The 22,880-nt window shown below is 46.5% G+C and overlaps 3 protein-coding genes across 3 annotated transcripts in view; 1 reads left to right on the plus strand and 2 right to left on the minus strand.

The window, feature by feature from the left end:
- tfip11 (tuftelin interacting protein 11) overlaps positions 1–14,818 on the minus strand; it is a 27,790-nt gene extending 12,972 nt beyond the window's left edge. The window contains exons 1-7 of the mRNA XM_068005929.1: positions 14,662–14,818; positions 10,056–10,261; positions 6,798–6,957; positions 5,541–5,697; positions 3,658–3,785; positions 2,496–2,654; positions 304–807 (exon numbers count right to left, since the gene is read on the minus strand). Of these exons, the coding sequence (XP_067862030.1) occupies positions 304–807; positions 2,496–2,654; positions 3,658–3,785; positions 5,541–5,697; positions 6,798–6,957; positions 10,056–10,255 (1,308 nt within the window). The 5' untranslated portion in view covers positions 10,256–10,261; positions 14,662–14,818. The remainder of the gene's footprint in view (positions 1–303; positions 808–2,495; positions 2,655–3,657; positions 3,786–5,540; positions 5,698–6,797; positions 6,958–10,055; positions 10,262–14,661) is intronic.
- Positions 14,623–21,687, plus strand: srrd (SRR1 domain containing). Its single transcript, XM_068005930.1, has 7 exons — positions 14,623–15,511; positions 16,736–16,776; positions 16,851–17,077; positions 18,140–18,238; positions 18,490–18,641; positions 19,156–19,201; positions 20,697–21,687. The coding sequence occupies exons 1-7, from the start codon at positions 15,348–15,350 to the stop codon at positions 20,901–20,903; spliced, it is 936 nt and encodes a 311-aa protein (XP_067862031.1). The 5' UTR covers positions 14,623–15,347; the 3' UTR covers positions 20,904–21,687.
- The window catches only part of LOC137342180 (clustered mitochondria protein homolog), a 71,154-nt gene continuing 69,777 nt past the window's right edge, over positions 21,504–22,880 (minus strand). The window contains 1 exon segment of the mRNA XM_068005928.1: positions 21,504–22,879. Coding sequence (XP_067862029.1) covers positions 22,786–22,879 — 94 coding nt within the window. The 3' untranslated portion in view covers positions 21,504–22,785.

Below are 22,880 nucleotides of genomic sequence, written 5' to 3' on the forward strand. Positions count from 1 at the left end.
GTTGCTGGAATATGGACTCACATGTGGCAGCATTCCTCTGTTGTCTCACTTAACTGATCTGCCTTCATGCGTGAATCTTGATGGTAAGTGTTGGCAGGTTTTTCGACCATGGAGACTGATACTGTCCTCACTCAACATCAGCATATACACATCTTCCACCAGGAGACACTGGATAGCAATCAGAAGTGTGAACACTGGCTAATTTCCCCCTCATTAGCCCATAGGCACTGCGATCATCCTAGTGTGCATGACCCAGTACCATAATGGACGTGGCAATTACTCACTTATAGCGGTGGTCTTTACCTGCAAAGGATTCCAGGCCTTAAAGAATTCTCTCAGCAGTGGAAATACGATGGCGATGGAGAGTTCTGCCAGGTCAAACATTTTGTACTCCTCAAAGTATTTCTCCTGCAGCATCTCAAAGATTTTTGCACACTCTTCCATGGTCAATGGATTTTCACAGTTGGGCTGCAGTCTCTTCTCGCAGTCCTCCACAATCTGCAAGATGTGGCTGAGCTTGTGTATGATCTTATCCTCATGGGCGAGGATTTCAGAGAGCTTCTCGTTTTCATGGGAGATATTGACCACCATGTCCCTCTCGTACTGCAGCTGTCGGTCATTCTGGATGATCTCCTGCTCAGTCATTTCAATGAGCAGCTGCAGATTGTGTTCCAGCTCTGGGAGGGCAAAGCCCTCTGACTTGGCATCTTTGACTGGAGACTGCGTGTCATCAGGAATATCATGCTTCTGGTTCATCTGGCTGTAACTGTAATAGACTCTCTGCTCCTTTCCAGTCATGTCTATAACCTACGTGGTGAATTAGATAGTTAGAAATTGAGACATTGTGATTTTCTATCAAAGTCATCACCCAACTAATCAGCTGTCAGCTAATTTGGAAACTAGTTTTACTACTTCTAACCTCAATACTCAAATTTTCTGATGCAATTACACAGGCCAGTGTATTCAATAACTAGTAGTTAAAAGTTGTCCACTATGTTTTAGTCATCTTAACCTGGTATCATGGTAATATTAGGACTAGATTAGTTTATTGCTATTTATGTGTTTTAGGTGCTCATAGAATTGACAGCATATGTTGCTTGAGGTGTGTCGACTTGCCTTTTAACACCTGCCAACTCCAAGCTTTATAGGCACATTTGATAAGAAAAACATTCAGAATTAGTGGCCACCTCAGAAATAGTTAACATTTCTTATTGTGTTAAAGTTTTAGTAGCTATAAGTTAGGGGAGACAAGTGCAAGTTCTACTTCTGTTGAGCAGGTCAGTCATTGACAGATTAGCTGTCTGAAAACCTTCATACACTGAGCTCTAGTGGAAAGTTTTGAAAGGGATTGTTAAAATGACGATTGCTAGAAGGAACAGAACACTGAGAAACAATCAGCGCGCTCAATTTTAAATAGTAACTGATCTCCCATGGCATTGCTCGTTTGGGGTCTGGAGCACGGTTATGATGTCTGGCTGTTAAGCTTGCATGGTTCTATAAGGCCACTGCTCAGGTTGTGTGTGGAGAAATGGTATAAATAGGTCCTGAAGGCAATCAGAGTTTAATGTGTGGTTTGGTGAAGAAAGTTTGCAGATTGACAGGCTAGAAAGAAAAAACAGCACAGCTTTAATTTTTTTAATATGTTTGACACTTTGGATAGTAACGTCTGAAGTGCAATGGATGCTGTCATTACTTTTATTTTGATGGACAGAATAGCAGCTTTCCCGTGGCATTGCTCACACTGAGTCAGAAGTTATGTTGTTGCAAGGAGATGCTGGAGTGTGCAAGTGGGAGAGGAGTTCAAAACTGCACTGAAGAATTTGGAAACTGTTTTTAAGAAACCCCCAAAGAGATGGTTAAATGTATATTTTTTGATGAATATTCTGGAAAATAAATACATGGTATTTTCCCTACCGACTGTTGGGTGATAAATAAATAACTTTGTTCCCCTTATTACAATTCAGACGACTCACAAAATTCTTTATTCGTGCTCTCTGCAAAAATCAGTTTCCATGGGCAAGCCCGCGCTTCCTATGAACCAAAACCTGACTTCACATGCAAAATATCTGGGACAGTGGGTCGCAGGTCAAGCAGTGAATCCTTATACCATTGAAATATGCATCTTGTCACAATAAATAGTGAGGGGCATAGTTTTATGTTGCAGTAAAGACGTCCCGAAAACAAAAATTAGTTTCTGCTCACCTTCTTCTGAAAGCCCCGATAGTCAGTCAGTCAGACAGGTTAAAAGTCACTGGGTACCAGTTGGTAAATCAGCCACAACATTAACATTTTATTTTGGAAACCTACATTTTTAATCTGACACTGTCAAGAGTTTTACTAATCCCATGATGTGATGGTTTTGTATTGTGTGGCAATTACCCAGCCAGCCCTAATTCAATGAGCAGTGCTTTTAACGACAAAGAGTATTGATTTCAAAATTGTATCTGGAAATTTCTAAATGTCTGCAGATGAGGGGAAAACCCTGCCCCACGCACCTTGACCTGTGAGAGTTCTGTCTGTGGGGCAGCCATTTTTCTGCCCAGACTCGTTGCTCCCTTTGCCTTAAGCTCCTCCACGGTCCTGTAGGTGTACTTGGGTTTCTTCTTCCCACCTGTGGGATCCTTCCGCCACTGGCTCATCTCCTTCTGAAACTCCTGAACACAGATGGTTAATCAGTCTGCTAGCAGTCACTCGGTACTGACTGCCCCCATTATTTACAGACTATATAACAGGCCTTCCACTGTCTTCAACCTCAGAGATCCACTCATGTGAATCCCAGCTCTATGAACTCCAACATTCATCTGGGGAGGACACACTGAACAGAGGCTCAACATGCCATGAGGCAGACAATCAAATTGGGGATGGGGAAAGGGTATACAATCTGACACTGGCAGAAGACCAGGAGCAGGTTGCCAGCCAATGCTCTCGGCAGGGAGACCAGGGTGGAGGGAAGAAAATAAAATAAATTCACCTTTCCCAAAACAAATTAGTAACGGTTGTGAAACACAGGATCTGGCAACTCAGCAGTGCATAATCCTTCTAGAAAAGGGAAGCATGAATTTTGCAGGCAATGTAAAAGGGATAATGCAACTCTTCTCATGCAGGGTTTCTGTGGCCACACTTCTCCCTTCAGTCAATAGTCTGAGCTATGGCTTCTGAAAGCAGATACGAATGTTGTTCAGTAGTTAGCTGACAAAAAATGAGCATCTAAGGGAGACACTGCTCCAACTATTTTCCCCCAATGTTCCACCTGAAGTTACTTTATTGGGATAGGGGTGACACTTTGGTCCAACTGACAATATTAAGGGAAGTACTGTGTCCCATTATAAGTAGTCCCTTTACTCACTAATGTAGCACTGAGCATACAGACCAAAAGAAGTTTGATTCTCAGCCAAGATAGTTATAGAGGTGCTACAACTGGTCTTCAATGCTTCTGGGCTGGGGGAGGCGCGTCAGACATCGTTCAGGGTTTCTTATCCTAATTACTTTCCAGTGACCCATGCTCAGAAGTGCATGTGCGTGAATGGAGGCAAGATTAGGATTGAAATAAACATCTGCTGAACCATGCCCCAGCTAGAACAGTACCTTCAGAAGAGGGGGTAGAAAAGGGAAAAGATGTGGGTAGCGTGTTTAAAAAAAACCAAGTATGTTCCAAACCTCGTCAGCATCTTCATCCGAGTCAACGACGGGGAAGTCCTTCAGTGACTGTTCCGTTCGCTCAGACCCATAAGCACCGATTGCTCCTTTTCCCTTTCTCATCTTTGCCTCAATTGGTGCCACAATGCCTGCACAGTAATAGAAACAACGTTACCACAGACATGACTAATCACCTTCTGAACATACAAACTGCAGTAAAAGATGGAATAGGATGGTTCCTGAGCTACTGAAACTATGGAATTGTTGTGCCAAGGAAAGCAACTTGTTTAGGATGTACAATGAAGGATACAAGGTTAGATTGGGGGGGGGGGGGGGGGCGCGGAGAGGGAGGGGAGCTGCCGGGACGAACTTAACCTTTTCTCAGGAGATTAAATAGATGGAGCCATAATGGAGTAGGTAGTACACTGTTAAAAATACATACTTGAAGATGCATGTTACGCACGTACTGGATGTTCTTGAGTGGATTTCTCATGGCTACTCAACCCATCACAATCTGTTCTAGTACAGATTTTGGTACCCATATATGAGAGTTTGTACGGGACTCCTGTGTTTAGAAATTTATCCAAAAATTCCTGATGTTCTTCCAGAACTTGAGGTTGATTTTCAACAGCAACACAAATTCACAGAACAGTCACCCTGCTCTACGTTAAAACACAAATCTTCATCATGTGGGGCCTTCTGATTGTAACCATGTACTGCCATCTGTACTCACTATTACCCACTGCCTGCCACAAGAGGGAGCACCAGCTTTAAGGTAGCTCACTCAGGACATAGGAACAGGAGTAGGCCATTCAGCCCCTCAAGCCTGTTCCGCCATTCAATTAGACCATGGCTGATCTGTACCTCAATTCTATTTACCCGCCTTTAATCCATATCCATCTTACCCAGTTTGTCATCCAGTCCCAAAGTCGCTGCCTTCTCTTGTGGGGTCTACAAATCCTAGAAACTGATCACTAAACTCATCCACACATTTCGATTGATTGCAGACATAGGTTGACAGATTTTCTGGATTAGACGTGGACCTCTGACCTCTAGGACCTGGGATTGGATCCTGCCAGATGGTTGGGATGAAAGTCTCCTCTGTCTGCTAGCTGTAAGGGTCCAATGTGAAATGAGTGTGGGCAGGGTGATTTTTGTTTGGTAAGGGTATCAAGGGATATGGAGCAAAGGCAGCTAAACAGAATTGAGGTACAGAGGCAGACCACAGGGTAGATTTTCAACTTGCTGCCCAGGTGTAAAATAGGCGTTACAGATTGGCCAACTGTTATAGAAACCACCCAATTGACATCCATTGATTTCACTGATCCCTGTTGTCTGGAAATTCTAGAAACTGTCAACATTGATGGACATTTGTCTCTTTCACCTATTGTTAACTTGTAAAATTATTTACAATTTAATATACCAACACCAAGTTATAGTCCAGCAATTTTATTTTAAATTCACAAGCTTTCGGAGGCTTCCTCCTTCCTCAGGTGAATGTTGTTCCAACAACGTTTCCAACAACGTTCACCTGAGGAAGGAGGAAGCCTCCGAAAGCTTGTGAATTTAAAATAAAATTGCTGGACTATAACTTGGTGTTGTAAAATTGTTTACAATTGTCAACCCCAGTCCATCACCGGCATCTCCACATCATGGTATACTAAACAGTGACTGTTCATAAATAGGTCATCCCTGAGTGCAAACTATCAATCGTGTAACTATTCCCGGCTCCACTGGATTACCGGCTTTCATCAGAAGAACAGCACATATTCACACATAGCGACCTGCATGGCAGCCCAAAGGATGAGTTCAGCCCTTGCCAGTGAACTCAATACCTTTTGCAGAATTAGTTACTTAAAGAAAATTGTCATTAACATTAGTAGTAAATGTTCTGCTAACTGTACCTTGTGCGTTCTTCCCAAGACCTCGCCCATGTACATAACCCATCTTCTGTAGCAGTTTCTGTCCGATCCCCTTGGTATGTTTTTCCCAGGTGCCAATTTCCTGGTTTGTTCGATGTCCTCCTGTGAATCCTTTTGAATTAGATTTGAAAAAGCCACCCTGTGAATATAAAATAATTACTGCATAAAGAAAAACTGATGTCTCCAAACCATATCTGGAGGTAAAGTTAGCATCAATCAGTGTTTATAGCGGGGTGGGTAGGGGGGGAGGTGGAGAAGAAATGTTGGAAGTGGGGAAGAATACACATCTCCAGTGAAATAATTTGAAAAGAAGTGTACAAAACCTCTGCCCAAATGTACAAAAACACATATATTTGCTTGGTTCCTGGAAAATAAGTATTTAATGTTTTACTCAACTACTGCAGCTGGATAAATAGCTAGTCAGGATATATAACTAACTATTTCTGTAAACAATAATGGTTTCCAAATTCTCAATAAAACCAAATAAAGCACAAATGGTATTATAATTTCTCAGATGTAAAAGAAAAACTGACAATAGTTTTCATGTGAAACTGTGTCTCAAAAAACTTCTTAAATTTATTGTTTTGGAAAAACAAACTCAAATACTGTTATAGCCTGTCCAAACACACACTTTGATTTTTATATAGAAAAGTGCATACATTTCCTGTTAAAAAAATCATTGTTTTTGAATTCTCAGTATAAACAAAACAATGCACAGGTCCTCTAATCACCCCATCTCCCTTTCTCCTGATTGAAGTAAAAATTGAACAGTTAATAATTTAGATGCAAAACTTTACTGGGAAGGCACAATAATACATTGTGCATTAAATGGTATGTGCATTAGATGGTATAACATTCCTGTTATGGTTACTCTAGGTATCTGTAAAAATAGAATAGCTGCATAGAATTATCAGGGCAAGAATAACATTAATCACACTGGCATATCAAGGAAGATGCTTAGAATTCACAGAATTTGCTGTGAAATTTTCCTTGCCCTTTAAATACATACTTTAAAAAAATGTTTTTTCCAACTGTAAATGTTCAGTTAACATAAAACCGTTGAGGAAAGTATCACTGAATCCTCCTGCCTGAGCCACAAGATGTTGGCTAACCCATCGCTTCCATCATGTTTCTTAATAAAAGGGTGGCTCCTTGGTTTGGGTCGGATGCTTCAACGGTGCATAGTAACTGTTCAGAGTCAAGACCCAGACCCTTGCTAAATATTGAATGAATACTTACAGTTTTCAGTTTCTTTGGCGCAAAGTCTTTTGGAAACTCTTCTCGTTTAACTTTCTCTTCATCAGAACCATCAGAGTCCCTCTCTTCCTCATTTTCCTCAGCAGCAGGTCTACGGATTCCAGCACTGATGAAGCTAACTGGAGCAGTGTAATCTTTGGAACTATGGAAACAGCACAGATATCACCAGGTTTAGAAACAGCAACAAAGTTATTGTACAGCTGTATTCAAAAAGCTAACTGCAGTCATTAACTCCAATGTACAGCTAGCAGGTCTTTGGCGATGAGAACACAGGAGAATCACGGTAGCAAAAAAAACAAGAACCTGAACAAAGGTTCTACATAAATATTGCCTGGCTCCCAAAAGATTAATCAACTGAATTTCTGAATAATTATCCAAGCTGCCATTGTATCCGTCTAGCAGGCCTGCTGGTGACCAGTACTGAACACATTCTGACCAGTGAATGGACATCTAGGTATCACCCATTCCAAGAGAGCTGTTTATTGAGTTAGCTAGTTGTCAAAAACCCACGAGCCATTATAAATGGATTACTGAGGTCTTACTGTCCTCACCAGTAACAAAGACCACCGTTGCTGCTGGCTCTTTACTCTACCACAACACACCATACATGATTGTTCCATTAGCAAATCGCACTGGTGCGGTGACAAGTGATGCCAGTGAGTGGTGGAGCACAGCTTTGCACCCAAGATTCTCCATATGGCCATCTCTTGATCTTGGCCAGCGAGAAAAACAGTGAACCTAGGTTCCAACACAGACAGTGGCAAAATATTTTAAATAAAATATTTCAAATGGTGGCCAAGTCAATTGGGATGCTTCAACCCCTCATAGCTGCTGGTGATAAAGTAGTACGGATGGATGTCTGGAACAGATCACCCGAACAGCCTCTTAACAAGGAAATAGATTCCCCTATCCATGTCTTGCACTAAAAGGTAACAAAATAATCAGACAAATGCGCTGGCTACGTTAGCTGATGTCAGCCAGGACAGGAGCCGTTGCATTCATTTCTTACACAGCAGGGTTATTGAGTGCATCGATGTAACTCAGCAAGGAACTTGAGGTGTATACATAAGTTGTCTAAGCTCTCCTAAGAGCAGTGAGTAGCTAAGCCATACAGCCCAGGAAAGTCCAAGGTTTGATCACTGATCTGTGCTGATTTAATACAGATTAAATCCTAGGCTGTGCCTAATTCACATGGTGAACATCTGCCCACATTGGCTGCACCCGATGGCGTTGATTTCAGCTAAACCGCAAAGCACGACAGTTCGCCCCTTAAATATGAGAAATAACTAGAGAGATTGATCCACCCTGGACAAGCTCACACAGCTGCCAGCAGCTGGGATTACAGAGTACCATTCGCAAAGAGTGTGGCAACGGGTCAGCATCCACCATCCCATAAAATGGTGCTTGGTTCACGGGGATACCGTTTTTTAAAAAAAGGGGCAAATATTATCACAATAACTGCGTAATTTCACAAACCAGTCAGCACAGCGGTTGCGACAGCATTACAAAGTCAGAATTTTGCTCCCATCTTTCTCAACAGTGAGTATCTGGGCCATTCAGATCAGAAAGGTCCTAGTTTCGATTCCGTATTTGTGTTGAGTTAGCTCATCTCAGCTGGGGTGGCAGCAGACGCCCTATATTTGACCTTCGTGCCCCCCAGGGGGAGTTGGGAGAAGAAAATCAGCCAGTGTTACGTAGGAATATGAGTAGGCTACATAATCCAAGAGTCTGCTCCACTCTTATTAGCCATGGCGGCTCTCTCTTTTAAATCCCAATTCTCTGCTCTTTCAGTATTCCTAAGTATTTATTTCCCTTTCAAACAATTGATTCTTCATATAAGGTCTTCTGGAGCAGTGCATTCCACATTCTCATAATTGTCCATGTAGTTTTTCTCTGGACTCACTTTTATCTATCTTAGTTCTAATTTAAGATTATATGTTCTTGCTCTAGATTCCCCTATAAAAGGGAGGAGTCATTCCCTAGCTACACTGCCAATCTCTTACCTTATTATTAGCCACTTATTCCCCTTATCCCTAGGGAATATAACCCAAACTTACCCAGTCTCTCATCACAGTTACGTCTCTTCACCCAAGCGTTCACTCTGATGAATTATTAATGGACTTTCTCCAAGACCAGTATACTCTTTCTAAAGTGGGGTGCTCAAACTGAACACAATATTCCAAATGAGGTCTGACCAGTGCAGTAGCACTTCCTTGCTTTTACATTTTACACCACTTGTGATGCCCATCACCCCAGTGACCTTTTTGATTTCTCCCGCCCCATCGTAGTCAATTCCTTCCTCATCCCTTCAACATCCAAAACCTTGATCTTCCCTTTAAGTCTGACAGTGAATTCAACCATATTACAGTCAGTATTCCCAAGTTGCTCTCTTACCATAATATTACTATCCCCCATCTATTGCTCCCCTTGCCTCTGTTAATTTACCATCTTATTTAACTTCCAACATGCACTACCCCAACATTTTCTCTCTCCCATGCTATCTATTTTAGTAGTCTTGATTGGCCTCTTCTCCTCCCCTGCCTAATTGCTATTCAGTTCCCTTACTTGAAAATGCAGTGTGTGGACATTAGGAAACGATTGGATCAGGCTCAGTTGTGATGCCCCATATGGTCAAATAACCTTTCAAACTCACTACCCAGGCACATACATGAAGAATGGCTGCCTCAGTGAGGTACTGGAAGGTGCCCAGCACCAGTGGAATCGCATCCCAATAAAAGTCAGCACCTTCAAGAGAGAAGTGGGGAGCAAATTGGCAAAAAAGTCAGGTCTCCACTCCCCGTAAATGGCTCAGTGGGTAAATACAGCATGCGGTGGTGTACTGAGCCCCACAGACTGTCAGTCTGTGATGAATTAGCTGACCTCAAGGGGCTGTAATACGGGCACTACAACTGGTCTCAGCACTTAGGGTTATGGAAGAGCATTCAGGCAAGATTCAAACTGCTGTCCAGTGACGCTCACTGAAAAGTGAGTGCATGTGGGATGTTATGTGAAGACAGAGTCGTGCACTCCAAAGATGAGAATCCTACCGACCCTCACTGTCCAGGATCACACATGGAGGAACAGCCACTTATTCAAGTTAGCAGAAAGCAGATGGTGCCCATAAAACAGCACCCAGGAATATTCAGTTCCTTCAGGAGGCAAGGGGAGAAAAAAAAGGCTACATCATCATTTGCTGACAAACAAATGTTGGCGGTTACTACATCCAATGCGCTGGATTACCGTTTGCCACCAAAGCTTGGCCTCTCATCATCAGAGTCATTCTCAGCCCACATTCCATAGATTGCATCCTCTTTTGTCTGTCGGTGGCGCACACGGTCTGGGTTGAACTCGTTTTCCAAGTCCCAGTCTGAAATCTCAAACCGCTCCATCTCCACCTCATCGTCATCATTGTCTTTCCCGTACAGATGTGACATTGACATTTTGGCCTGCAAGATAATAAAAAGTAGAACAGGGTAACAATAAACTTGGTGGTAACAAGGGTTCAATCACAAAAAACACCTGCACATCCAAATCTACCGATATCAGCTCAAACTTCCCTCTTGCTGTAATATTTGAAGCCCGAAACTGATCATTTTTTGCTATTCAAAAATACTGTCCGATATTTATAAAAATAAAAAGCAAATCCTGAATGGTTGTAATCTGAAATAAAAACAGAATTTATTGGAAATGCAATGCTGATCATTCAGCATTTGAGGCTGAGATAGGTTGATAATTTAGGTTCTGATGAAGAGTTTCAACCTGAGATGTTGTCTTTCTTTCTGTTTTAGATGCCAACCAACCTGATGTCCTCCATTTCCTGATATTTATTATGTTTTGCTGAGTTTTTTTAATCACAGACCTCATAATAAAAGGAGCTCCTTGGTTAGGAGTTGCGAGCAGTGCTATTACGAAGTCACGTTCAGTGACGAATTAAAAGAAAGTTCACTCCCAGCTATGTTTAATCATCCCCTTGCTGGAAACACAGAGAAAAAAGAAAAAAGGATAAAGGGATACATGGGCAGTCAGGTTTTAAAGAAGATAGTGTAAGGGATAGGCCTGGAGCTATCATTAGCCTAGAAAGAAATGCAATGCCAAAAATAAGTCACCCAGCCTCTGGAAGGGAAAGGGTGCATGGTTTATTATTTATACCCCATGTTTTTGAGTGATGGCTGGTGGGGGGGGAAGATTGAGTCAAGTAAGTGCAATTTGCGTTGACAGTTCTCCTGTATGTTCGCTTGCCGAGTGTGAAATAAAGCAGGTTCATCATTTCTAACTAGCCTTGTCTCACCAGGTGTTTCCATCTGCTTTTGAAAAGATTGGGGATGGCACATGAGAAAGAGATATAAGTGCAGATCACGAGGGGCCACAATTATTACACGCCAAGGTTATGCTATTGTATAAGTACACATTGGGCAGGATGGCCACACTCCTGTACATAAGACGCTCTGACCACTTACAGAAGTGGCCAGCATCATTAAATGGAGGGATATTTAAAGCAGACTTCTAACAGTGTCACGAGATCTTTTACATCCATCTTAACCACAGGAACAGGCAAATGGGATTTCGGTTTAATTCAGGTTGGGGTGGGCACAGATCGGGTGTGGTGATCGCAGGTCGCGGTTGGGGGGGGTGATCACGGGTCGCGGTTGGGGGAGGGGATGATCACGGGTCGCGGTTGGGGGAGGGGATGATCACGGGTCGCGGTTGGGGGAGGGGATGATCACGGGTCGCGGTTGGGGGAGGGGATGATCACGGGTCGCGGTTGGGGGAGGGGATGATCACGGGTCGCGGTTGGGGGAGGGGATGATCACGGGTCGCGGTTGGGGGAGGGGATGATCACGGGTCGCGGTTGGGGGAGGGGATGATCACGGGTCGCGGTTGGGGGAGGGGATGATCACGGGTCGCGGTTGGGGGAGGGGATGATCACGGGTCGCGGTTGGGGGAGGGGATGATCACGGGTCGCGGTTGGGGGAGGGGATGATCACGGGTCGCGGTTGGGGGAGGGGATGATCACGGGTCGCGGTTGGGGGAGGGGATGATCACGGGTCGCGGTTGGGGGAGGGGATGATCACGGGTCGCGGTTGGGGGAGGGGATGATCACGGGTCGCGGTTGGGGGAGGGGATGATCACGGGTCGCGGTTGGGGGAGGGGATGATCACGGGTCGCGGTTGGGGGAGGGGATGATCACGGGTCGCGGTTGGGGGAGGGGATGATCACGGGTCGCGGTTGGGGGAGGGGATGATCACGGGTCGCGGTTGGGGGAGGGGATGATCACGGGTCGCGGTTGGGGGAGGGGATGATCACGGGTCGCGGTTGGGGGAGGGGATGATCACGGGTCGCGGTTGGGGGAGGGGATGATCACGGGTCGCGGTTGGGGGAGGGGATGATCACGGGTCGCGGTTGGGGGAGGGGATGATCACGGGTCGCGGTTGGGGGAGGGGATGATCACGGGTCGCGGTTGGGGGAGGGGATGATCACGGGTCGCGGTTGGGGGAGGGGATGATCGCGGGTCGCGGTTGGGGGAGGGGATGATCGCGGGTCGCGGTTGGGGGAGGGGATGATCACGGGTCGCGGTTGGGGGGGGGTGATCACGGGTCGCGGTTGGGGGAGGGGATGATCAAGGGTCGCGGTTGGGGGAGGGGATGATCAAGGGTCGCGGTTGGGGGAGGGGATGATCAAGGGTCGCGGTTGGGGGAGGGGATGATCAAGGGTCGCGGTTGGGGGAGGGGATGATCAAGGGTCGCGGTTGGGGGAGGGGATGATCAAGGGTCGCGGTTGGGGGAGGGGATGATCAAGGGTCGCAGTGGGGGGAGGGGATGATCAAGGGTCGCGGTGGGGGGGGGGATGATCACGGGTCGGGCTGCGGGGGGGGATGATCACGGGTCGGGCTGCGGGGGGGGGATGATCACGGGTCGGGCTGCGGGGGGGGATGATCACGGGTCGGGCTGCGCGGGGGGATGATCACGGGTCGGGCTGCGGGGGGGGATGATCACGGGTCGGGCTGCGGGGGGGGATGATCACGGGTCGGGCTGCGGGGGGGGATGATCACGGGTCGGGCTGCGGGGGGGGGATGATCACGGGTCGGGCTGCGGGGGGGGATGATCACGGGTCGGGCTGCGGGGATGATCATGGGTCGGGCTGCGGGGGGGGGGGGGGGGGGATGATCACGGGTCGGGCTGCGGCGGGGGGGGGATGATCACGGGTCGGGCTGCGGGGGGGGGGATCACGGGTCGGGCTGCGGGGGGGGATGATCACGGGTCGGGCTGCGGGGGGGGGATGATCACGGGTCGGGCTGCGGGGGGGGATGATCACGGGTCGGGCTGCGGGGATGATCATGGGTCGGGCTGCGGGGGGGGGGATGATCACGGGTCGGGCTGCGGGGGGGGGGGATGATCACGGGTCGGGCTGCGGGGGGGGGGGATCACGGGTCGGGCTGCGGGGGGGGGATGATCACGGGTCGGGCTGCGGGGGGGATGATCACGGGTCGGGCTGCGGGGGGGATGATCACGGGTCGGGCTGCGGGGGGGATGATCACGGGTCGGGCTGCGGGGGGGGGGGGGATGATCACGGGTCGGGCTGCGGGGGGGATGATCACGGGTCGGGCTGCGGGGGGGATGATCACGGGTCGGGCTGGGGCAGGGGGGGGGATGATCACGGGTCGGGCTGGGGCAGGGGGGGGGATGATCACGGGTCGGGCTGGGGCGGGGGATGATCACGGGTCGGGCTGGGGCGGGGGATGATCACGGGTCGGGCTGGGGGGGGGGGGATGATCACGGGTCGGGCTGGGGGGGGGGGGGATGATCACGGGTCGGGCTGGGGGGGGGGGGGATGATCACGGGTCGGGCTGGGGGGGGGGGGGATGATCACGGGTCGGGCTGGGGGGGGGGATGATCACGGGTCGGGCTGGGGGGGGGGGATGATCACGGGTCGGGCTGGGGGGGGGGGAAGATCACGGGTCGGGCTGGGGGGTGGGGATGATCACGGGTCGGGCTGGGGGGGGGGGATGATCACGGGTCGGGCTGGGGGGGGGGATGATCACGGGTCGGGCTGGGGGGGGGGATGATCACGGGTCGGGCTGGGGGGGGGGATGATCACGGGTCGGGCTGGGGGGGGGGATGATCACGGGTCGGGCTGGGGAGGGGGATGATCACGGGTCGGGCTGGGGGAGGGGATGATCACGGGTCGCGGTTGGGGGAGGGGATGATCACGGGTCGCGGTTGGGGGAGGGGATGATCACGGGTCGCGGTTGGGGGAGGGGATGATCACGGGTCGCGGTTGGGGGAGGGGATGATCACGGGTCGGGCTGGGGGGGTGGATGATCACGGGTCGGGCTGGGGGGGGGTATGATCACGGGTCGGGCTGGGGGGGGGGGATGATCACGGGTCGGGCTGGGGGGGGATGATCACGGGTCGGGCTGGGGGGGGGGATGATCACGGGTTGGGCTGGGGGGGGGGGGGATGATCACGGGTCGGGCTGGGGGGGGGGGATGATCACGGGTCGGGCTGGGGGGGGGGGGAAGATCACGGGTCGGGCTGGGGGGTGGGGATGATCACGGGTCGGGCTGGGGGGGGGGATGATCACGGGTCGGGCTGGGGGGGGGGGGATGATCACGGGTCGGGCTGGGGGGGGGGGATGATCACGGGTCGGGCTGGGGGGGGGGGGGGATGATCACGGGTCGGGCTGGGGGGGGGGGATGATCACGGGTCGGGCTGGGGGGGGGGGGGATGAACGGAAAGGAGGGGGCCGCCACCTGAATTGAACCGCGGGGAAGGAGACAACCCGTGTGGTTTAGGGATCCTCGAAGAATCGATTTCAATGAAAACCGTGGGGAAGCGCCGGGACTCACCGCACTGATCCTCTCGGCCCCACAGCCGCTGTTTTCTTTGGTTCAAAGCCGATTTTCGTGAACCTGAATTTTAAAGCATCACCGCCATCTTGTGAGGTCCCGGCGCGAGGTCCCCGTTGGCGGGAAACACCGACCGCGCACAAAGGTTCCGCCTTGGAGCTGAACTGAGCGAGTGGGTAAACGGACAGTGAGGCTTTCGGGCGGACAGTTATACGAGCGGCACCTCGGCGCGTGTCGCAAGAGATCGAATTTGCAGCGAGGAACCGGAGAGACTGACAGAGAAAATCAGACATCAAACAACAGGGAACAGCTCGGCCCCCGCCGCCACCAGACAGCCCGGCTCGGGCCTGTGTTTGAGCGCCTGGACCCTGCGGCCTGAGAGAAGGAGACGCGGAGAAGCTGTTCATTTGGGGGCAGATTTAAAGTTTACCCGCCTTCTCCTCTCTGACGGATCTACTCTGAATTTTCCAGGGTTATTTTTGCAGATTAAAAGTTTTGCCCTTAACATGCAAACTGTGACCCAATAAACTCAAACTCTCCCCTGGATCCTGACAGTGACCCAGAGCTCAGGAGATCTGATCAACGTCCTTATCTGGTCGATTACTGCGACAGAGACACAAACAGAAACAATGCGGTTTTGTCTGTTTTTCTTCAACTTTAATCTGAATTAGTGGTCACAGAGAGACATGTCTGCCCATCCAACAGAGGGGGGATGGAAAACAGTCAGCAAGAAGAAGGGAGTGAAGAAAAGGAGAGATAATGTCAAAGGCGGAAAGGGCATGCCGCATGAGGTAGAGTTTCTGAGTGTGGCTGAGGGGGAGAGAATCCAACAGAAAATAAAGGAAGCAGTGTAAGTTAATTTGAATTTTTGTCAGTACATATGTTTCTCCCTAGCGCCCTAATCTTCCCAAGCTGTGCACCACCTGAAGGTGTGGGGCTCGCTTTGCTGTTGTGGAGGAGCTGGAGGATATGTGGTTGTGGCTCGGTGATTTCCTCTCTCGGCAGAGAAGCATCTCGCCTCTCCTCAGCACCACAATAGAGACAACATTGGGAACTTAGCAATATGTGAGAATTGTGGGCACAAACATACGTCGAGTGATTCTGCGCATCAATGCTCAGTGATAGAACAGCAAAGAACAAAATTAATAAAACATCAACTTTAGGAAGTCTCTGAAAATGGAAGTAAGCCAATCTGGGTTACACACTGCACGATAAGGCACTGGACGTAGAACTGAACAAGTCTTGACATTTTCAGCTCACTTTTTATGGCTAGTACGATCTGTGGGTCAGTCAATCCATTTTTATTATTCCGTAACAATAACTTTTTTGGTGGCAAAGGGAGGAAGAAACTTTTTGGTTTATATTGCGACCTGATAAGATCATAAGATAGTGACAAGAGGAGATTTTTTAGCTATCCAATTCATCCCGCTGACTAAGTTCACCTAAGTGACCTGATTAGCCTGTATCCATCTCCCTCTTGCCCAGCCCATGTCCCTCCGCTCTGTGTTGAATTGGAATTCTGCTGTTACATTATACTTTACTGAATCACATTCCCAGCATTAGGAACATTGGAACAGGAGTAGGCCATTCAGCCCCTCATGCCTGCTCTGCCATTTGATAAGATCATGGCTGATCTGTGATCTAGCTCCATATACCTGCCTTTGGCCCATATCCCTTAATACCTTTGGTTGCCAAAAAGCTATCTATCTCACATTTAAATTTAGCAATTGAGTAGGATCAATTGCCGTTTGCGGAAGAGAGTTCCAAACTTCTACCACCCTTTGTGTGTAGAAATGTTTTCTAATCTCACTCCTGAAAGGACTGTCTCTAATTTTTAGACTGTGCCCCCTACTCCTAGATCAGAATTATTAATTTGTGAAGAAACTAAATATGAAGTCTTAATCCTTAAATTCCATTTAGTTCATTCTCAAGGAATTTCCCATTCTTTTCAAAATAAGTTTATTTTTAACTGTCCCATTTACTCTTCACTGGCTTTGCCCCTGAAGATCTAACACCTACAAAATAACCAAAGCTTCCAATGACTGAAAACTGACCTTTGAACTTCCCGTTACAGAGAGGAGCTGCGTAGTTCAGAGTTCTGGACTGATTGCCTTGGTGAGTTGGAAGATTATTTGAAATTTTTGAGCGTTTCAATCTGCTTTCATGATCATTGTGACAATTCGTTTCAGAAACAATTCGAAGAGCTGTGAATAAATATTGTACAATTCCGCTGGCATCTCCTTCGGGGCCCTTCCTGGGTAGTGGAGCTGCAGAGTCCCTTGAATACAAAAAGGACGGTGTAGACCATTGTGGAAGCACACTGGACTCTGTGTGTTACGGAATCGGAAACTTTTCTAGTTCTGTATCATCTCGCTATCAGCTGGCCCTGCTGTTCCTGATGCTAGAGACTCTACAGGTAATAGTAGTCAAGTGACGTTATGATGAGGACACGGGAGAAAAAGAAACCAGTGAGTGATGTCAGGCCGCATTATCCCTGAATGCTTACATTCATGCTGTTGCAGGAACAGGGTTCAACTTAACTTGTCAAAACTGTGAATATGGTATCTCATAAGGTGAGGTTTTGATCTCATCCCTACCATTGTGGCAAAACATGCTGCTTCTCCATGGAGGAGGAAATAACCTGCCTTAGCCCCAAGTGGTGAACCAGCTGGCCCCACAACTTACTGCAATGTGCATCTCCCACTCATCTATTGCCTAGTGCTTTAATAAGGTTCGTGTAGAACCCAGTCAGTGTCACGCAGCCACATTTAAAAGGATAATGGACTACTGCAATGTTATAAGTGGACACTACAAAAACCGCAGACTGTCCATCCTGAACAGTCTGGCCTGTCCATCCTGAACAGTCTGGCCTGTCCATACAATATATAAAAAGTGTCAAAGTTCTACCACTAGGGTCACTAATGTGCACAATAAATACTGTTTCAAATCATAGTTACAAAGCAAGCGGTGGGGGAATTGAGCATCGTTATGACATCTTGCTGGGACAGTTTAGAGGGAGCTTTACTTTGGATCCAACTCATGTCATAACTGACCCAGGAGTACTTGATGGGAATCACAAATTAAATCATTTTTATTTTTATGCACATGGCTTGCTTCAGGGTTTTTGCTATATGCTTCTGTACTGGGCACCAGAATATAGCCTGGAGAGATTCTCCCTCTGATCTTCACTTCAATTTCGTAGAATGCAGCTGGCCTCCATGTGGACCTTCTCTGTGACAGCAAGGCTGTGATAGTTAATTCACTGCACGGGGAAAGCGTTGGGGGTCGGGGGGTTAAAAGAGGCAGGTACCCTGCCTTATACACTGCAGCAGCTATGTACAATTAGAATGGAACAGACTAGAAACATTTAACATTTGAATCTCACCAAGAACACAGCACTGCACTAAGTTTCCTGCCTTAGTAAGTTGTGATTTCACTTCATGTAAAGTTTTAAATTTCATGTCCTTGTTTCCAACAGATCCCTCGAGCTTGCTGCCTTCTCTTTGATCCTCTATTTACAGACTGGGAGAAGAGATTCTTGAGGGAGTGTGGGATGGTGGTGATCAAAGAAAACGAGGTGAAAGGAACTGACATGTTTGTTTTGATTCATGCATTATGTTCCAGGTGAAGTCTGTCTGACAAAAATGAAGCAGTTCTGCCTTGTTTTTGCTTTCTAGAGATTCCTTTTATTCAGTCCCTAGTCATAAGTAATTTTACATAGAGCCATAAGATAATTCCAATAGCAAACTGTGTACCTGTCAATATGATCCAAAGTGTTTTTTTTTGTATCCAGCGATGCTATTAGCAATTTTTTTATAAATCTATTAGGAAGGGAAGCGGTCCATCGACAGGCCAACTCTCTTCTACATGATTCATTGTGGCAAAGCTCTCTACAACAACCTCCTGTGGAGAAACTGGTCACCACAAGAACTTGCCCAAACCATTCTCATTGGAAACAGTTTTAAAGGGATAGAGGAGAGGTAAGAAAATGCTGCTCCTGTTCATCCTTCACAACTGAAAAAAAGTCAGAGGGGAGGTGGGATAACAATAGAGAGGGAGGAAAAATAGAAAAACAATGACAGATTATGCTTTGAACCCTCTCAGGCAGGTTTATAGATTGGATGGAACAATGGTACTGTGGGAGGAGATGATTCCAGGGATCAGGATTTAAATTATAAGGAACGGTTTTCTTGGTAAAAGAGAAGACTTTAAGGTGATCAAATTTGAGGAATTGACAAAGTTCATCCATGCTTCACTGTGTTGAAAGGTTGAAGGACAAGCTAAAAATTTGAAGGGAAGTCAAGTGAAACGTTTTCAACGAAAGGGTAATAGAGCTGTGGAATAAGGTACCAGGAACAGCCATTGAAGTGGATATTATAAATGGGTTCTCGAAACATCTACATGTGTTTCTGAAAAGAGATTGAAGGGAGTGATGAGAAGATGGTTTTGAGATCAAATAAGTTTGGACTTAATGTTTTTTTTAATATATTGCAGGTTGCCAGCTCGAGTGCTGCAGAGGGACTACACGTACATTAGTCGCGTATCCTTCAGTAATTTCAGTCAGTGATTCAAAGAAAATTATAGTAGAAATTAGACGGGTACTAACCATTCCTTGTTTATAAAGCTCCAGTACCCCTCAAGAGTCCACACAACAAACATTGCCTATCATAATTATTTCTAGTTTTCACATATTGGCTGCTCTATCATGGAGAGTGCCCACTGTACCTGGTTCATGCCACTGTACACATTCACATAACTTTTAAATTCAGAGGTTTCCTAATTCTACAGTGAGAACATTTACCAAAAAGCACTCATTAGTGGTCAGTTTTTTCTCCTTGCTCCTACCCTTGAACCCCCTGACTCTCACAGAGAGGGGTTAGGATCCAAGAGTGGCAGCAGTAGTCATTCTCCTGTACCTTGATAAAAATGGTCACTCGTCATATGAGCCTGAACAGTGAGTTGTGAATACTGGACTCTAGGTGCCATCACAGCCATGCCCAATCTTGTTCTCAACTATGTCCATTCCTTCCAGCAGGACTAACAGGATAGCAATCAGGCTCAGGAATGCTGGCTGATTTTCTCTCCACCTCCCCAATTCCAGGGACTTTGAAGCCAATTGTAGCACCCACAAGCATCCATTATTCAACGATCTAATTCATTACAGAGCAGGGATCAAACCTGAGCACCAGTAGGAACCTCCTGCACTAATTTTAAGAGCTGGTTTGTGGTGACTATAAGTTGCCCAGAGAGATTCAAATCTGCGACTTACCAGGACACAGAGTCCAGGTACGTATATCTGTGCTATTGGGAGCCATGACACAATGTGGGGAGGAAAATATTCTAAGCACGAGACACCCTTATCGCTCATATACCTTCAGACAATGCAGTTACTGACTAGCAATTATGTACATTAACAGACCTCCCGCAGCATTATTCACGGCGAGTCTCGACGTGTGATATGGAAAGTATTGCAGAAAGTTCAGCTTAGATTCACCAGAATGGGAAACTATAGTTATGAGGATAGACTGGTACACTGGGAGAATTTCCACTGGAGCAGAGATAGCTATGATGTTTTTCAGAATTATCAAAGGTTCTGATAGAGTGAATAGGAAAAGACCATTTATTTTGATATGGGGGGGGGGCATCATCAATTTAGAATTGCCACTCAGCTTGTGAGAGGGGTTAAGAAACATTTCTTTATGCACAGCACTATGAAATTTTTCCACAGGGAGTAGATGCGGCAGAGACCATTGCATCTGGTTATGGGAAGATTGGATAAATATTTGAAGCAGATGATAATCCAGGGCTATTGGGAGGGAACAGAAGAGTGGATTTAGAGTTGGATTGCTCTCGCAAGAGCCAGTACAACATGGGCCAAATGGCACATTCAGTGCTATAAATGTCTATGATTCTAGGTTTGACACTTAAAAGTCTTGTATATAGCTTGCATTTCCTTTAAGAATAGATCACTGCATTGAAGGCAAAACCTGGAAACTTTTGTCCTTTATATTTTGACCCTTAACCACACTCATCAGATATTGGCAGTAACTGAAGAAGCAGCATTCCCCTCTAGTGGTAGATACATGGATGTATTTAATGACACCTCCATTCATCAGTTTCCCAGAAAAAAACTGGATGCAAAGCCTACAGAATTCTGGGATAGTCCTGCTGAACCCAGATACCAGCAGTGTGAGGACTTGGAAATAATCCAGAAGGGCATGGAATGTTTTTCAGTTTCATAAACTGGAAAAAAAATGGGAGTGAAACAAACTTCATAGTCTGCATCCATGGAATTAAAATTGGTCGTAAGTTGCAGCTTTAGGATTTCCACGCTGCAAACAGGGAGTGCAGACACTGGCCTCCATTTAGCAGTATTCATGCATTTTTATGAGGGTCTTTGTTTAGATTATGTGATTGGGAGATTGAACCCCCTCCCCAGCTGGGCCATTTATAAATTATGTGGTTCCTGACTGAGATGAAAGTGTCTGTGCACAGCTTACCTGTAGAGTTATCAATCTCACTCCTTCAGGACAGTAATGTTCTGAAGTCCAAGTCTAGTTGCCTTGGTACAGAATACTTTCAAGGGGGAATTTTAACTCCCTCCACCTGTCAGAAACTGGGCAGAATGGGAGTTAAAATCGAGCGGCTCTATTTGTCACTCCATTCCCACTCTGGACTGCTGTTTTTGCCTGTGGCTGAGGCACCCGCCTAACTAGGGCAGGAGCCTCATTTACATGCTAACCGGTGGGTAGCCCCGATAGTATTTTTAATGGTGTATTGAGTGGGGCAACTGGCAACCTGTAACCTGTTGCAGAAGAAGTGGAAGCCTTAGAAGGTAAGTTTTGCACATTTTATTACTGAAATAACTGATCACAGTATTACAATATTCAATAAAAACTTATAAAAATCACCCTACAGTGAAGGAATATTTCAGTTACAGTCAGATTGTCAAAATGCCTTCACCTGACTTGTGAAGTATGGTCTAACACTTGAATGAAAGCAAAAATAAAGCCTCTTAACCTATAAGCAGATTTTCTGATTTTGTACATGTATTCAACATTGGGGAGAGTTAAAGAAAGTTTTGAACATATGGTCAGCTGCAAACAGTTGGCAGGCTAAAGGTGAATTTAAAGTAGTAAGACTTGGACAGTTGGATTTATTTATGATACAGGTCATTATGATGCTGAGGGGACCTTGCAGTCAGTCAAAGCTGAAGAGCACATTTGAACTGTCAGAACTAGTCTACCAAACTCTCACCAGGAATTTACCAAGATCATTAATATTAAATTGTTTGACCCCGGAAAGCTTTCTGAACGTCTATATATAAAAAAGAACATTTGAGTCTAAAGAAAAACAGGAAACTACCAGTTTAGTTCTGTTTCAAAGCTATCATGTGGAGAGTTAAGAGCTGAATTTGACCTTTCTCCAGAAACATAACCTGTTTAGCGATAGCAATTTTGGCAACAGTAAGGTAATTTCCGCCCCCCCATCATGTTGCTGTGTGCTTTATCATGCTACAATAGTGTGAAAGAGATAAGAGAGCACCATAAACCATGTGGGGTATACCAGAAAACATCACAATGACAGGTCTAGGGTACATGAGAAAGTGTGGCAGTGAGAGGCATGGCTATATCAATATCATAATGAGGGGTATAATATAGAGGAAGTTCTATATAGTTGTTTTTCTATTTTATGCTGTTCTATTCAATGTCCTGGTATTTGACAGCACCACAGCTACTCAGCCCAGTTTATAAGGACCAGTGGTTGGACAAGGACTGGCCAGCCACATGGTTGCAACAAAAGGCTGGAATTCATAACTACATCCAATCAGGAACAGCAAAAGTACAATCTGATTTTAATGGAATAATTATTGAATAGATCTTAACATCTGGTAATTTAAAAAGGAAAAAAAAATTGTGTTCCAATTGTAATACAGACCATGACCCACAATTATGCCACCTAATTCCCACCTTGTGATGCACCCTAAACACCAACTGCCAAAGAGTATGTTGCATTTATAGGGATCTCATTTTACAGCCGCCCCCTCCAGCCGTGCCTGGGATATGAATGAGTCTGTTGAGAAGGGGGCATTAATGTCGGTTTCACGGATTGAATCTTTTCTAATTACGTGTCCTTATCGAATGCTGACAAACAGAGATACGCAGAATCCCCTGATGCCACACAGTCAGTGTCTGCTTTGCTATTAGTCACTGTTTTCT

The sequence above is a fragment of the Heptranchias perlo genome, chromosome 25 (assembly GCF_035084215.1).
Source record: "Heptranchias perlo isolate sHepPer1 chromosome 25, sHepPer1.hap1, whole genome shotgun sequence".
NCBI classification, from domain to species: Eukaryota; Metazoa; Chordata; class Chondrichthyes; order Hexanchiformes; family Hexanchidae; genus Heptranchias; species Heptranchias perlo.

Bases quoted from the DNA above. Each gene is read 5' to 3' on its own strand.
- srrd (XM_068005930.1), top strand. From the start codon at position 15,348: ATGTCTGCCCATCCAACAGAGGGGGGATGGAAAACAGTCAGCAAGAAG. The intron at 15,512-16,735 runs GTAAGTTAATTT...TTCCCGTTACAG, and splicing joins CAGAAAATAAAGGAAGCAGT to AGAGGAGCTGCGTAGTTCAG. The intron at 18,642-19,155 runs GTAAGAAAATGC...AATATATTGCAG, and splicing joins TTTAAAGGGATAGAGGAGAG to GTTGCCAGCTCGAGTGCTGC.